Source organism: Lepidothrix coronata, unplaced genomic scaffold (assembly GCF_001604755.1).
Source record: "Lepidothrix coronata isolate B3197 unplaced genomic scaffold, Lepidothrix_coronata-1.0 Scaffold14, whole genome shotgun sequence".
NCBI classification, from domain to species: Eukaryota; Metazoa; Chordata; class Aves; order Passeriformes; family Pipridae; genus Lepidothrix; species Lepidothrix coronata.
The window spans coordinates 1,922,100-1,939,136 of NW_016690194.1; the positions used below are offsets into that span (position 1 = coordinate 1,922,100).

Sequence of the window (17,037 nt, forward strand, 5' to 3'; positions counted from 1 at the left end):
TATTGAATTGCAGTGGGTAAAACTGGGTCCATTCCATGTTCCCATCATATGGCCCATGTGCAGTGCCACTGGGGAAAACTTTCCAGCCATGTGAGCTTTCTCCTTTTCTCTTCCACTCCGCCACAAAAAGGCATGTGTGCAAATGTAATCTGTCTTTTCAGGACCTGTTCTCTGTTTTGTTACATCTTTTTTTTTTTTTTTTTGGCAGCTGAAATCTGAGAGCGTGCAGTCCTCACAGTTTCAGAGTAAGCTGAATGAAGTCATCAGAGCCCTTACACAGGTAAGAAGGTGGTCTCTCTTTCCAGGACCTGTTCTCTGTTTTGTTATTTTTTTTTTTTTTTTTTTGGCAGCTGAAATCTGAGAGCGTGCAGTCCTCACAGTTTCAGAGTAAGCTGAATGAAGTCATCAGAGCCCTTACACAGGTAAGAAGGTGGTCTCTCTTTCCTGCTTTGGATAATCCACTAGTGTACTGTGACACCTTGAACAAACAAGTCAAATTTGTTTGAAGAAACTACATAATGTCTGTGTTCAGCTTGAATGAGGCAGTGTAGGGAAATTGGTTCACCTTGTGGCTTCTTGTCTCAACAGATAATCAGTTTCTCAGGACACGTTGGCCTTCAGACAAATGCAGCAAGACTTCTGGGATGCCTTCACATGTCTTGTTTGTCTTCTACCCAGAACAGGGCATCCGGTAAGGTGTTTTATTATTGCTCCTTAAAGAACATGCAGAAATAGCACATCGCTAAAAAGACATCAAGGGACACGTTACAGGCTTGACATGGCAGCCTTATTTAGTAACATGACAGCCTTTGAACTGGAGATCTCATGGTCCTGTGTGCCAGCTCTAAAGGTTGAAGTGTGAAGGAGGAATCTGTGTGTTCAGTAGGATCTCCTGCATCTGCTTCTACCTGCAGATTGAAAGTAAGGTTCTAAGTTCTTCTCATCAAACTTGTATATTGCTTCTATATTATTTTTTAATAGGATAAACTGTAAAGAAGTTTTACACAGAATATGGCGCATGTGTTCCACACCTACATTATCCACTCTGTGCCTTGAAAATGGATTAATCTGTTCTTTGTTTTAACACTTCCCACCGTATGAAAAAGTCCATACTTCCAAACTAGTCCATAACAAGAGCAAGCTGACTTTTTAGAATTGTCTTCTAGAAGATATCTTCTCTGGTTAGCTGAAGTAAACAAACTAGTGTTATGTGCCCTAGTCAATATATCATTACCTTCTGGTGTTGTTTCAATATCCATTGATAAAGTACAGGCAGGATTATGTCATTGATGAAGCTGTAGGCAGAAACTAATGAAGTTGAACCTGTTCACTTTGGTGTGAACTAAGTTGGGAACTCATAACAGAAAATGTAGATAAACTTCCTCATCTCAGAAAAAAAGATTGTCTGAATTTTAGCACGCATGCCTGAGGTTAGATAGGTATGGAATGTCACTGTTGTATTAAACTTACTAAAATTTTGAAGCTCTCCCTTTCAAAGCTCAACTTGCATTGCCCAATATTTTTTTAAGGAAGTTCTTATCCCTGACTTTTTAGTTGGTCAAAGAATTTTTTTTTCAGACCTGGCACTTCTCACTTCTCACCACCAGAAATGTTCTTGCCTTAGAAGTGGAAAGGCAGATGCATCTATCAGTCTTGTGCTCCAAATACAGTCACCTACAGAAGTAGTTAGCTCAAACATTGCTCAGTGTGGTCTTTAAAAGTACATGGGAGCAGAAGGTTACAATTTTTTGCTGATGATGTTTTAGAATATAAACAGTCCCTTTGTCTTCACAGTTCCTCCAGATTTTAGCTACTTACCTGTAAACAGCTTTATCAGGGCAGCCATTGACTTTGCCATTGAAAGTGGAAAGAAAGGTAAGAAAAGATAAAACTATAGTATTCCTTTGGGAAATTTGTTATGACTCGTAAGGGTGACCCTAATGACCTGCTTTTATTTGCTAAGAGAACTTCTTTAAATACTAATTTGGATGTTACTGATGCGGGATATTTTAACACAAAAATGAGTAACACTCAAAAAGATAAGGTGGAATTGTGTAGCTAGGTCTTCAGTTTTCTCCATTTAAGTTTTGACTTCTTTTCCAGGGGTGAAATGATGTATCTTCCCTGTGGGAATGAAAGTCAAATCACTTTAAGCATTAGCTTGTGTCCTTGGGAATACTCCATCATCAGACCAACTTTATGCTGCTCCTTACTTTGGTAATCCTAAATTAAGATTCTCTGTAACAGTGGTATTCTAACAGGTTACTACTATGTGTGATAAACACAAAGGAGCCTGAAGAAAGTATGGTCTTATATGAGGAAGGCTGATTAAGGTAGATGTCTTGGAGTAAAGTCTTAAGGGAGATAAAGCAGGGAGGATTACTCCTTTGTGGAGCTAAGTGAACTCACTGCTGTCCTAAGAAGCAAGTTTTGCTTCAAATGGATGTTAAAAATTGCCCATGCTTTGCCTCCAGGAGAACTGTATTAACTTGCTGTGTGGAAGTAACACAGTATGTAGCAAAGGTTAGCACTTACCTGACAATTTTCGTGGCCTGCACCAATAAGATGAGGAAGGAGAGCAGTGTCAGAACACTTTGCTGTTCTCCCAATAGCAAATGCAAAAATACTATCTTACTAGATGAGGAATATCTGTAATTAACTCATAAATTGACTCAAGAACAAGTAACCAGAAAGTTTCTGTTTACCAGTAACAAAAAGCCATTTTAGACAGATTAATTTTAAAAATACAGCAGTTGATTATAAACAAAACATAGCTAATTCTCAGATGCAAAAGGAAGTAACAATGATTTCATAATGCTTTTCAGTTCTTCGTTACAGCTTGAACTTTGATGCAGTGTTCACAGTTTTTGGCTGAGTTGTTCAGCCAAATGTCTGTGTATAAAATTCAGGCTCTGATTGAATGTTCTGTTCTAGGTCCTGAAGCTGTCCCAGCTGAGCTGGTGAAAGCAGCATTGGCACCCATTGCATTAATTGGAGAAAGCCATCAGTATCCACCTGTAAACTGGGCATCAGTTCTTTCTCCTTTGATGAGGCTAAACTTTGGTAAGATTAATAGTTTTCTATTAAGTCTTTTGTATTTGTCACAACACTTCTTTACTAATGCAGCATTCACAAACTTTAGAGTCCACTTAGGGACTTGAAGTTAGCGCAGTTATTAAGTGTTTACTATGCTTTCAGGACCAACTTTTTAATGTTTGCAAGCATGTATTTGTGATCACCATGTGGACACTGTTTTAACACAAGAAAAAACTAAAGAAGATCAGAACTGAGAAGTTTAGAGCAGTATTAGAAATTCCCTAAAGCACTGGTGAAAATAGCCTGAATATTTCATTTGAATTATTTACTGTAAGAAGAATCCATCATGAAACAACATGAAATTGTATCCTGTTTTCAGTATCTGCTAAATGCTTGGTCCAGTGTCCATGTCAGAGGCTGCAGGCAGCTTTTTCACATATTTGAACTACTTGGTAGTTCATCTAGCTATCACTAGTTTGAAATATACTCTCTACTAAATTCCACTGGCTGACAGCTTTAAGAATAATTGAAAGAATTTCCTGTACTGAGCTCTGCAATACTTATGAATAGCTGAAACTTGTTAAGTGTATGAGGGATTTTTTTTCATTCCTGTTTTTCGCTTAGGAGTCTTACTTTTGTAAATGAGGGAATTTCCATAGGAAACGGTACATTTGTTTTCTTTTTAGACTTCAGACAGCATCATAGTCTACATTTTTATGCATAAGTTTTCTTCAGTGTCCCTCTGTAGTGTTGTAGAAGTTGCACATCCTTCTCTAGATTATAAATGCATTCAGAAATAGGTCTTTCTATGTGCTAATGAGCATATTCATTTTGTACTAGAAAGTATAATGCAGAACAATTGTGTTATGACCTAACAGTCCACCTAGAAATGTGATACTCTTAGACACTTTTCTCTGCAACAGCTGTATCATGAATATGTTTGTGAAAATTGGACTACATGCTCAATTCTGTCAGATACTCTATGTTACTCATGTCTGAGAATTCATGACTGGTTTTGTGAACCTGAAGTGTTTCACAGATTCTACTGTGAAGATTTGTTCATATATAAACATGGAAGACAACAGATTGCTTTCCCGTCTTCCAGGGTTTATTGTAGCTGTTGCTGAGCAGAAACCATATTACATGATTGTAGTACTATGTTTTTCTTATTCAGTAGTGCTCTGAAGTGAACAATCTTAGGCAAATCATGCATCTTATGTGTCATAAGATATATAATCTTATAAGCTGTTCTTGTTAAAATTTCACCCTTTCCAAGCTCTGCAAATTATTTAGTTTCTTTTATAAGATATTTTATTTAGAAGAGCCTGACACTGCACTCTTAAATTTTTGCTTTGTTTATGCACTAATGTTAGTGAACTTTATAAAAGTCATACTGTGTTGATTGTCTCTTTCATTACTTAAAGAACATTTGCAAAGCACCTATTTAAGCTGATGTTTAACAGTAATGGATCTTCTGTCTAATGGGTCAAATGCCAGTATAATACTTAAATTGTTTGTCCTTATGTTGCTGTAGCAGTCATGAACTATATTGAACCCATGCCATTGCTCAAAGTACCTCTTCATCATCTTTATGACCAGTCACTCTATTAAGAAAAGGACTGTACCGGTCATTAAGAGGACTTTAAAGAGAAAAAAATTAGGATTCCATAACCATCCTAACTTCTATGCAAATTAAGGTCTTCCCACGTGCTAACCTGGAAAATGTTGCAACCAACCACCCACAGCGGTAATGGTGATTAACCTCTGTTTGTGACATATTAAATGGACATGGGGTACTTGGAAGAGTAGGAACATGTGAACAAATGGTAATTACTCCTGCATTTGAGAGGAAGGGATATTGACTCATCTTTCCTTCTGTGGATTAAATCTTATCTTTATTTGGTGAAGAGGGTTTTTTTTTTCACTTTTCTTAGCATTCCCACATTTTTGTTCTTGAGTGAATTGAAATTAACTTGGACAAATGCTGAGATTTCTTGCTGGAAGTGCATGAATGGGAAGAGGATTCTTCTAACATGTTAACATTAAAAGCCTTAAGTAGCACTTCTAGAAAAATAAGTTGTAATGTAGTGCTCTAGTAAAACAATAGCCCTCCTTTATTTTATGACTTGAGAACAAATTTAAGGCGGAAATAATTTCTTTGTAACTTACGTTTGTTTTCTTCTGTTGTAGGTGATGAGGTAAAACATCTCTGCCTTCAACTGGCAGTGACACAGGCCCAGTCATCTAAAAATGCAGCAATGCTTTTGGGCATGTGGGTGGCACCTCCTCTTGTCTACAGTCTCAGTGTATGTATGTCAGAAAACTTGTGGGAGTTCAGCACCTCTTTCCTATAAAATTCCTCAGTCATGGTATTAAGAATGTCTCACCAGAAAAGGATTACTGGTTTCACAGTTCTTCAGAAATACTGTTTAGCAAGTGTTTATAATGAGAGAAATGTTATTCTGGGGCCTTGAAATTCAAGGCAGACTTAAGATCTGGTACACTGGGTTTACATTACTGCTTAAGACCTTTTTCCTCTCTCTCATTCTGTGCTGTAGCTCTGACAACCTGGAGACATTAGAAGAGATAGTATGTAGGGAGAAAAAGTATCTTTTATTATACCAGCTGATTGTATTAGAAAAAGGTCCAACTTAATCTGTGCAGAAGCTTACCTGCTACTTCTAGCATTGTCTCTTGATCTAGTAAAATACATTATGTCTTGAAAGCGTTGCCTTAATTCTGTAGATTATTGACAGCAGGAGTTCTGGAACACACGCAGATGATCGATATGATCAGTGATGTCCAATTTATTATTTAAATGAGTTAACTTTTATACAGTTTAGTTTCTTCCGGGTACATGCTTACAACAAGGTGATCGGATAGCTCAGTCTGTGCACGCCTCTCATGCCTTCAGTTCATTGGTTCTGATGCTCTGTCCATGCGACCTGACATCATACGTGCCACCCAAAGTCCCTCCTATCGATCCGCCTTTAGGGACTTTCCAAGATTCTGCAGGTGTCTCTTTATCTCCAGCTTTCCCACAACTTTCTACTATAAACTTACTATTTTCTCATACCTTACAACTATAAACACATAGATAACAAGTATAAACTCACATAGTTTCACAGTCTGTAAGTATAAACACCACACAGCTTGCAACTTCCAAAGTTATGTCAAGCAAGGCCTACAAAAATGCAGGAGAAATTGTTCACACAATCCTGATCTCCCAACAGTAGATACCCAAGAGACTAACCTACAGTATGATCAGATTTGGGCTTATCCTCCATTATTTGGGCTTATCCTCCTGTTCTTCTGGAGGTACAGTGTGGACTCCATGGTACAGTGTGTAAAACTCTCTTAATTCCACAGTAGGCTTGACTGCACAGTTCTGTCAGTTTATACAAGTTCAGGAGCAGGTTTGTGACAATTCTCAAAAAATTCATTGTGTATTTCTATGACCTATTACAGTTCTTCAAGGGGTGTTTTTGTCTTATATTTTTTGATTAATTAGTCTTAAATATGCAAACAGTTGGTGGAAATGTTAAGATATATAATTGGTAAGGTATCAAAAAAAAAAGATTTTATTTCTGAGCACCACATTGCCAGCTGCAGTGGGAATTTGAGGTCACAAAATCAGGTTAGCCAGTGTGTAAGCTCTGCATTTCTTACCAGTAGGTATTCATTCTTCCTCACTAGCTAGCAACATTAATGGTGCCGTGACTACAATACTTCTGTCCTTGGCTGTCTAGAGTGTCTCTATGCTTTGTGTAGGAATGCAGTGGGCCCCATGTAGTAAAATCATTCTGTCCATACAGAGATGTGGTATTTAGGGTTCATTGAAAGTAAGTTCCTCAATTTTTAAGGAAAACAGAATGTTGACATGTTTGAACTCATCAAAAGTGGGAGGAAAAAGTGAGAGGTATTGTGATTTTAAGAGTGCTTTTTTAAGTGGTTTTTGAGCCACTTTTTAAATAATTTCATCCTTTATAACAATAGTTCAAAGTCAATGAAGAGGTAGAATCTGAAACTGAGTTAAAGTTTTTCCTTTTCAGATGAAAACTCAGAAGTACCTTTTCATGTCCCTGTCCCTGTGGATGCAACACGTTGCGGAAGACAAACTGCAGTCTTTTACAGAAGTGCTTCTGATACAACAATTTGAAGTGAAGAACCGCACAAAACCCCCAGAAATTTGCCAGTGTGTTCTACATGGGCTTATCCAGGCAATGAAACTTCCCAACCCTGCCCAGTTTTGCTGGAGCTTTCTGTGCCAGGCTGTGGAGAAAATATATGAGCTTCTTCCAAATGAGGTTCAGGTAAGGAATAAGTATGAGGTGTATGAACATTGTAGCTAGATATTTTTAGTGATGGTAAGTTCCGTCTTTTTGCACTGACCCATCAGATTTGAAAAATGAATTAGTTGTACAGTTTTTAATGATAATAGTTAAAATAGTAGCATAATTTCAACTGAAGTTACTTTTGGTTACTTTAGAATATGACATTGTGAAGCCAGTTTAATGTATGCTTCTCCCTCATAAGTGATTTGGTAATGGAAAAATACACTATTAATGCTGAAATAAATGTTATTGAAACAGAAGCAGACAACAATTAGAAGGCTTTATTTTTTTTTCTCCACAAGCATTCAGTTTTTCACGGTGATTTAAAGAAGCTATCTAGCTACAGGTAGGCAGAAGGTAGAAAATACCTTCAAGGAAGGGCACTTTTTCATTAAAAATAAAACAAGCTCTTTGAAATTATTCAACTGCCATTATTCTTGTATAATAAAGTACACTGAATTCCCCAGCAAATACAGAATTTCTAAAATAGATTAAGTAAAATGAGTCTAGAGACTAGAATACTGGAAATAGACATTTAAATATGCATTTACTTTTCTGTTTGCAGAGAGATGAACTGGAGATGTATATTGATGTAGCAAAATGTATCTCAGAAATGGCTGATTCAGAGGTTGATCGCATTGTCCAGATCTCGAAGGTAATTATGTTTTGACTCTGGTCTTTTATCACCAAATCACGCAAAACAAGCATACTTTATCATTTTGTTGTCACCAGACTCTTTTAGCTCATTAACAGCATTAATTGTCTTATCTGCTATGCAAGTAAGAGTGTTATGGATCTAATCTGCAGGCAAAAGTGCCTGCAGCAAAAGTGCAAAGAACCCATATCCAAAACTTTCTCAATTGAAATACTGCTGTTTTCACCTGGGAGCTTTGAACTTGGGAGATTTTTAAATAAGTTGATCAGGTGGGGGTTGGCCTCTTCTCCCAGGCAACCAGCAATAGAACAAGAGGACACAGTCTTAAGCTGTGCCAGTGGAGGTTTAGGTTGGACATTAGGAAGAATTTCTTCACAGAAAGGGTGAATAGGTATTGCAATGGGCTGTCCAGTGAGGTGATGGAGTCACTATCCCTGGAGGTGTTTAAGGAAAGACTGGATGTGGCACTTAGTGCCAGGGTCTAGTTGACAAGCTGGTGTTTGGTCATAGGTTGGACTCAATGATTTCAGAGATCTTTTCCAACTTAATTGATTCTGTGATTCTGTAAAGTTACTTCTGTTAGCCAAACAGGAATGATGTTAGATCTTCTGAATCCCAGATTGATGATGCAAGCTGCAAACCATGGTCCTCTTTGGTTAACATAACCACCTACTTGAAAAGGAGTGTAATTGTATCCTGGTGATTAGCTGTCCTTGAACTGGTGGATCCGTGCTTCTCTTAAAAACGTGAAGTAATTGACTGGACATCCTTTGATTCTTGACTCTTGCTATATTTGCATTCACACTTAGAACGTTTCCTGATTAATATGGAATCAATTAGTAGTGGAATTCTTAGAGCTGAAATGCTAAGGAAATGACCTGTGTGGAAACACTTTATGGTTTCAGAACAGGCTTTTATAAACAAACATCCACAACTTAAAGCTGTGCTGTTCTTTTTGCTAACAGACTCACTAGAGAATCAAACATTCAAATAGTTAGGGAAACTGAACTGTCATTTCCTTGTATTTTTTAGTTCTTATTTCCACACTGGAAAGCCATTTAAGAAAACCTCTTTTTTGTCACTGCATTGAATTTATCTTGCAAGAAGACTTGAATCTCCAGAACTGTCAAGCTGACTCATTTCAATTTAAAGGAGAATGTAAGATTTAAAGCAGCATAAAAACAAACTGTACTGAGTTACACTTTGCTGGATTATTTGGACCACTGTAAAGTTCGAATAATATGTACAGTCTTCTGTTTAATAATATATCTTCGGGAAAAATGAGCCTGCTAGATATTCAAAGAATGCCGCATTTACCGTTCCCACAAGAAACACCCATTTCAACTTAACATGTTTTTTAATTGCATTTGCAGAACAATATAGAGAAGGCCACATTCGTGAAAGTGTATTTGGTTTCCCAAGGCAGACTGTCTCTGATGAACTTGAATGCTGTGATTGATACTGTGGCAGGATATCACCAGAAAGAAAATATTTTATGGATGTTCTTGTATAGTTTTTATCATGCTCGTATTACGAGACATGAAAACACAGGTAAGATCGGGCTTAAGTAAGAATCAACAAGACAATGAACAGATATTGATAAATCTACACTGATGCTTTTAAAATAATTCTAAGATGGTTTAATCCAAGTCTTTCCAAATTTATCCATATTAGAAATCACTGTCTTCAGAATTTTTGTATTCTTCAAATACTTGTATCAAACATTGCTTTTATGTTTTTCTCCAATTCTTTATTTTTTCATGGTTCAGCTACAAGTTATTTATCTCATCAAGATGGTTTACAGACCAGAGTTTTTACTAGATCCTTATCTCCCACTCTTTTCGGACTCTCAGTGTAAGGTAGTGTAAGGTCATGAATGTACATAGTACATCAGAGACCTGTAATAGTGCCACTCTACTAACCTTCAGATGTAATAAATGACTTAGCGGTGTGTGTGACACAGTAGGTGGGGGGACGTTCCCATGAAACTGATTAAACCAGGGAGATAGTCTGCTTTCCTGAAAAGCTTGCTCTGAATTAACACAGGAAACAAATCTGGAGGGTTAAGGATTTGGAGTGGCTCAGCTATGGGTCTGACAGAGCACTGAGGCTGACACAATAGAAGTAGGAGAATCACACAGAAAGATAAAGGAGGAAGAAACAACAGAAAGAGGCAAGAATGAGGTCTCATTTTCATGGCAGAAGGGTCTTTGTCTGCCTGTGTTCACAGAACAACTTGAATGCATTATATTGCCAGATGCCTTAGCTGCCAGCTGTGTTTGAAGAACTTCAAAAAATATTGAGTTTCAATTGAGTGAAGTGAGGCTTCCTGGGTAAAAGAGGAGCAGTGTGAAAGAGGGCACTTTTAAAGATTACATGGAAATGGTAGCGTATGAAGTGACATGGTGACAAGGTGAATTAATTTGTAGGAGGTACAATAGGTTATGGACAGCAGAATCTGGATCAGTGAAATGTGTTCCATCCTTGGGTTGAATTGAGGGCTGATTTCATTTGTGTGCCTTGGCCATATTTTACTGATCCTCTCAACACCGTAGGAGACTTTTCACAGCACTGCCCACAGTCTTGCCCAATCTACAGTGACATCAGTGCTAGACTTAGATGAAGTACTGGGGCAAAAACTTGAGGGAGGCTTTAGAGTTCTGTGGTCACGTATGTAGCCTTGGTTAATGGGGTCTGCAGGCTGCCATTATGTGAAACAATTTTTGCTCAGCATTCTTTTCTCTGTGTGTTCAATGTGTTCCCTGCATTATAATCAAAGTTTCTGTACTCTTTAAAGGCTCATGTGTCTTCTGTCAGTGGCAACCATGTTGGTGATCATTATTCTTCTACAGTCAGTACTTTCTTTCTATAGTGATTTTCTGACTACAGTCAGAAACTGACTACAGTCAGTACTTTCTTTCTAATGATTTTCTGTGCTTGCTTTTTAATGAAAAACAGTGCATTCCAGTGTTTTGCATGAGTCAATGTTCTTATTCTTTTTCTAGGAGTTATGAAAAGAATGGACTGGCTGCTAGACCTGATGGGCTGCATCAGCAATGTAGCATACAAGTCAATACTCTTACAAAATGTCAATCTTAAAGAGGTACATGCTGTGAAAATAATTTGCAGCAGGAAAAAAAGAGGTTCTGATATATTTCACATTCTTCCTCGGTAATAAGTGTTATTCCCCATGCTTTTATATTTTAGAAGATTGTGATCTTTCCTCCACAGAAAAAATCTCAATTTTTGTGAATGAATGTGTGTTTAGTAAATGAATAAATATTTAAAACTCTTACTCTAAAATGACCTTGACATTTAAATTATGATAGAAGCTAAAGGAAATAATTTCTTCACATTTACTGTATTTAGAATAATTGAAGGAAAATTTTGAATTTACTTGTAGAACTGTCTAGGCAGGTCAGAACTGTGTAGCTGCTGTTTCTGAGGGGGCTTGGACAGTTTTAGAGAAATAATGTTGTTTAGGTCTTCTGTTTGAGGACAAAAAATAAGCTGCTGCTTAGATCAGAAAGGCATTTGTTACATTGCTGTAATGTTTCCCAACCACCAAAAGGGTGAGCATCTCTGATTTCACTCAACAGTCAAGTTGCTATGAAGAAGTTATTTCTCCATTTTAAATGAAACGTGTATCCGCTTTAATATAAAGGATGATTTAAAAAGAGTGTGCTTCTTCTTTTCTTTCTGTTGTAGACAGTTTAGTTTGAATTTAGAAAGAGGCTCAGTTTTAGCTGAATTTTCAGATGATTGTTTTGAAGAGCAAGTCACTATCTGGATTTTGGTTTTGGGGTTGGTTTCTTTCTTGGATGGATTTTTTTGTTGTGGTTTTTATGGTTTTTTTAATTGGGTTCCCCCCCCTTTTGTATTATTCATTTAATAAAAGTGCATTTTTGCCTTTTTCTTGTTTAGTGCATAGATTTTCTCCTGTGGGTGTTTGCGGCTTCTGTGGTGGCCTGGGCTGACCATGGTGCACCATTACTGCTTGGCCTCAGTGCTGACTGGTCACCATGGAAGCACCACACGATATTACCGCAGTTATCTGAGGATCACATTGGCAAGCACCCAACTGACAAGTTTGCTGTGCAAGAAGCTCTCACTCTCCTTCCAAGCAGCATTTCCCTTTTGCTGGCTAAAGAGCCTTGGAAAGAACAAACCCAGAAGGTAAAATTGTGTGTAGTGGTAAGCATTTTACAGGAGTCAGAAAGGACCCCATTTTTAGTAGTCAGCTTGGGTCTTAGGCAGAGCAGTTATTTCCTCTACATTTATTGCATATGAATTGTTATATCACTTTTCTTTATTTTTAATCAGATATGAATGTAGTTGCTGAAGTAAAATGGGAGGATTGCAAAGAAAAACATAATTCCAAAGATGGGAATTAAACTCTTTAGAAGGTACAGTCATGATAGGAGAGTTTGGAGCTGCTGGTAGCAAGTCAGTCCTATAAACACTGAAAAACAGATCCCCTGCAACAGTTGGACATGCAACAGTATCAATTTGGGGCAATCAAAGGTCTTCTTTGTAGTTTGTATCATTTGTTTTCAAGTATGAGTTGAAAATAAGTGTGGAAAATTGTGCCTAATTTGTCAGACCTACTGTAGATTGCATCTAGTTGATATATGGGGAAATACTGTTATAAACCTTTAGATTAATAGTTAGCTGTTTTGTGGAAACCAGAATCCATTATGAACTCATTCCTCTGAGCAAGTTCCTGTGCTCAGAGCTACCACTGAAGTCAGAATTCAGAATGTGGGAGAAATGCAGGGCCTAATTAGGCTTTAAGGAAGAATTTGAGGTCTTGCCCTGAAAATCATCCTTATAAGTTCTGTATTGTCCTTATAAATACTGTATTGTCCTCCAGACACCTCACACTGCCAGAGAAAAGTAGCGAAAAATGAGAGAGGTCAAAAGAGGATCAAAGGCAATAAGAGTTCTGAGGGATTTGCAGTAGAACATTTGGACAAGAGACTAATAAGAAAGAATCATATTATTAGGTTAAAGGCGTGAACAGGCAAGACAGTGGCAAACTATTTACTGTGCCTTCTTCATTGCAAAGAATTATTGCTGTGATAATGAGAAGGAACAAAGGGAGTTTCAGATCCAGCTGTGGGAAAAATTGCCCTGACAGTGAGATGTACTCCAGGGCATTTGGATACTCTGGGCAGAAGCTTCATTGGCCACTGCCTCTGATTAGATAATTGAATTTAGCAGCAATCAGATGTTGCCTGTCAAACTGAAAAGAATTTGTCGTGTTTTGATGCAAAGGCTCTTTTAATTGAGACTTTTCTTCATATTTCAATCTTTAGTTTATTGACTGGCTGATCAATATGATGGAAAGTCCTAAGGAAGCATTATCAAAGTCTTCCATGGACCTCCTGAAAGGTAAGATACTTTTAATTGGGTCCTTATTTTTCAAAGCGGGGCCCCTGGTGGCCTAGTGGTTAGGGTGCAGGACTCTCACCGCTGCGACCCGGGTTCGATTCCCAGCCCCCCGGGCAGATGGAGCTCGTTAGCCCTGTGAGGCAATCCATCTAAGAGAAGGTCACTCTAAACAAACCTACGTCCTGAGACCCTCACTGCCACTGTCCAAGCTTGCTTGGCCCCGGCAGATGAACCTCAGGATTAAAGGGTGGGCTCAGTTCAGCGCACGCTGTGTCTCACCTAAAAAATCCACTGCGCAGGCTCGAAGGGTTAATGACCTTTCCCAAATCTTCGCTCGCGAAGACTGGCCATACTATACTATTTTTCGAAACTGTCAGGACAGATCAAAATGCAGTTGTTAAAAGGAGTGAGATGAGCTGTATTTTGTCTTTAAGAAAACTGTCACAGGTAAGTTAATATTCTTGTCTGTAACACCTTCTTATATTTGCTGTCTCATCTGCTTACTATGTAGCACTGAGGATCCTAAGGACCTAAAGGTACATCTAGTCCTACAGGCTTATTTCAGTGATGGATCTGTCCGTTGTTTTTAAAGTTACCCTTAAAAATAAAATGCAACATACTGTTCGGAAACTCTCCAATACTAGAAGAGAAATCACATAACTTAGGTGCAACTGAAGATTGCACTGTAGGGAAGGGATAGGAGATGGACAGTGACAGCCTAGTGAAGTGGTCTGAAAAAAAAGGAAAGAGGAGTGAGGGTTGCTGAAAACATATCTGAAAATAAAGGTGGAAAGTAAATGATATTTTGAATTGCAGTAGGAGCCTGTGGCCTTAACATGAATCCCATTGCTCACCTACATATGTAGGATTGTGAATACAATCAGTGCAAGTCATTTTAAGAGGACACTACAAATACTTCCAAGTGAAGTAAGTGCCCTTGTGCTTCCTTCCATTAACACAAGCCACCTCCTTCGGATCACGTGATTTTTTGGACCTAAACAAGGCTTCTTGAAATCCAGATATAAGTTCTTTTCATTACTAGGACAGTTAGCCTTGTTTTGAGGGTCTGCAGTCTTCAGTTACTCTGATAAATTTCCCTGTTGTGTCTGCTGATCTCCACCAGAAGCAATGCCAAGGGCTATTGGCGAATCTCCTCTGTATATCAGAGGATTCTGATAAACACAGTATATTCTCAGTATGCCCTGATTGAGATAAGTCATTGTTCCCCTTGAGCTTTGCATTGTTTTTTTGCTTTTATGTGCTAGAACATGAAACTCCCTTCTGAATAACTAGACTGTGACTAATTTGGCTACTGGATTTTGTCTAAACGTATATCTTTACAAATTGAATTAAGGAATCAGTGAGTTGCACAGAGTTTCGACTTTGTGCTTCTCTTGTTCCCGGTGCCTCCTATCTCCCCTCTTACATAATTGTTCATTGCATTCAAACTTTCTGCAGTGTGATTCATCTATGTGCCTAAGTGATAGACTAATTATTAGTTGATGTGATGTCATTTCAGTAGGAGACATGCCATTTATGGCATAGGAAATGCCTAGTACAACATCACATTTCAGAGGGATGTAGAGACTAGTGTACCTTGCAAACAGTGGCAGTAATACTAAAAAGTCATACTAAAAAGTGAAAGAGTCATGAAAAGAGTCAGTAAAAGGAGAATTAAACCCATACCTTTGTTAGTAAAATTAGTAGGGAGAATACACTCACATCTTTTCCAGTCTGGACTGCAAAATTAATTTAATTTTCCCCTGTCTTCACAGTTACACTTCTGGCCTTGAGATCTCTTGCAGAGTTCAAGAAGAAAGCAGTATGGACTAAAGCTTATGGGTGGTAAGATACAGTGTACACCGTATCTTATCCAATGAAGAAAACTGTTCATACTTGAAAACATAATATCATGACTCAGGTATCAATAAACCAAATTCCAAAGACGTTTCCTATCAGAGGGTTTTGAATTGTTTTATTTTACCCTTTTGCCTCCTTATAAAGACTCCTAAGATGAAAACAAATATTTTGTTTTTAACTGATGGGTTGGTGTTCTTCTTCAAACATGCTGAATATAAATGAGAAAGACACATTCAGTTGAGTTTCAATTGAGTTGAGTGACATCTGGGAACCTTGCAAGCTGGAGTGGAATATTCCTTTAGTTCATGGAAGCTATGTAGGAATAGATGGAAATAAAACAAACTTGTGAAATTTGTTTGGATGTAGCTTATTTACTAAAATGTGTTCTAGTGTAACAGACTTCTGAATGAGCATTACTTTTTAACTGATAATCCTTTTTTTTTAGAAATAACACTATGTTCTTGTGCAACAGTGACAACACATACATAGTGTGAGCAGTTACAGCAGGTGTATAGTGTGAGCAGCGTTTCTGAAAGGGGTGGTATGTCTGTCAATTTTGCAGTGGCTTTATAAAGATCACTGAAATAAGTCAATGATCTGATGGCTGTTAAATCTGCAGCTCCAAGACAGCTGCAATTTTCTTTCCACTTATTACTAGTTTTGTCTCCTTTACACATAAAAAGAATTCTTCTCTGCCTCTAGGAAAAAGAGACAATACAGCAATTCTTTTCCACCTTTACCATCTTAAATAGATTAGCTTGTGCTATTTTTCTTATTTAATACTTTTCTGTTTCTGAAGGAATAGAGAATTTTGCTACTTTGCAGTCTCGCTAAGACAGATCTTAAAGAGGGTTTGTATTTACAAATCCTCCTTGCTGGAGTAGACAAAAATTAACTCAATATAATTGCTTGGGCACTGTTCCTTAATGTCTTTTGAAACAGTACTAGTGACAGAATTGTTGATTTTGATAAGCTTGAAGGAAATGTCACCACCCTACGTCTAGAAGACACACCTCATTGCAGGAATTCTCCTATTTTCAGGACTGGTAACATTTCATCTGTGAAAGAAATTCTCCTCTGACTTCTTGGTCACTTGGTCTGTTCAGCCTGTAGAAGAGAAGTCTGAGGGGAGACCTCATTGCAATCCCAAGTTCCTCATGAGAGGGAGAGGAGGGGCAGACACTGATCTCTTCGTGTGGTGACCAGTGACAGAACATGAGGGAATGGCCTGAAGTTGTGTCAGTGGAGGTGTAGGTTGGATATTAGAGAAAGGTTCTTCACCCAAAGGGCGGGTGGGCACTGGAACAGGCTCCCCAGGGAAGTGGTCACAGCACCAAGCCTGACAGAGTTCAGGAAGTGTTTGAAAAATGATCTCAGGCACATGATGTGACTCTTGGGGTTGTCTTGTGCAGGTACAGGAGCTGGACTTAGTGATCCTTGTGGATCCCTTTCAGCTCAGAATATGCTTTGATTCTATGATTCTTGGCAGGAGCGGGGGGGGTTGTTTCTCGTCCAACAAGGCTACTGTGGGATGGCAGTGGGCTTCCCACAGTGATTGGACGTTTCTTCAGTGATTGAGTGTGTGGAGGATTAGTGCAGTACTTGTTTGTACCAAAATCATGGCTGGGCTTCGCAAACGAAGATTTGGGAAGGCTCTATCCACATTTGTTACAGGCACGCTGGTGACTTATGAGGCCAATACGAGACAGACATATCCGATTGCAAAAGGCACAGCAGAAAGATTCCTTAGATGGTGTA

General features: G+C 38.2%; 1 protein-coding gene across 1 annotated transcript in view; it reads left to right on the forward strand.

Annotated features, from left to right (window-relative positions):
* The window catches only part of FOCAD (focadhesin), a 97,566-nt gene extending 81,941 nt beyond the window's left edge, over positions 1-15,625 (forward strand). Inside the window, exons 30-42 of the mRNA XM_017806051.1 lie at positions 209-280; positions 351-422; positions 589-691; positions 1,795-1,875; positions 2,935-3,063; positions 5,227-5,342; positions 7,089-7,349; positions 7,936-8,025; positions 9,399-9,576; positions 11,031-11,128; positions 11,950-12,201; positions 13,344-13,419; positions 15,195-15,625. Coding sequence (XP_017661540.1) covers positions 209-280; positions 351-422; positions 589-691; positions 1,795-1,875; positions 2,935-3,063; positions 5,227-5,342; positions 7,089-7,349; positions 7,936-8,025; positions 9,399-9,576; positions 11,031-11,128; positions 11,950-12,201; positions 13,344-13,419; positions 15,195-15,268 — 1,602 coding nt within the window. The 3' untranslated portion in view covers positions 15,269-15,625. The remainder of the gene's footprint in view (positions 1-208; positions 281-350; positions 423-588; positions 692-1,794; positions 1,876-2,934; positions 3,064-5,226; positions 5,343-7,088; positions 7,350-7,935; positions 8,026-9,398; positions 9,577-11,030; positions 11,129-11,949; positions 12,202-13,343; positions 13,420-15,194) is intronic.
* Positions 15,626-17,037: the final 1,412 nt, after the last annotated feature.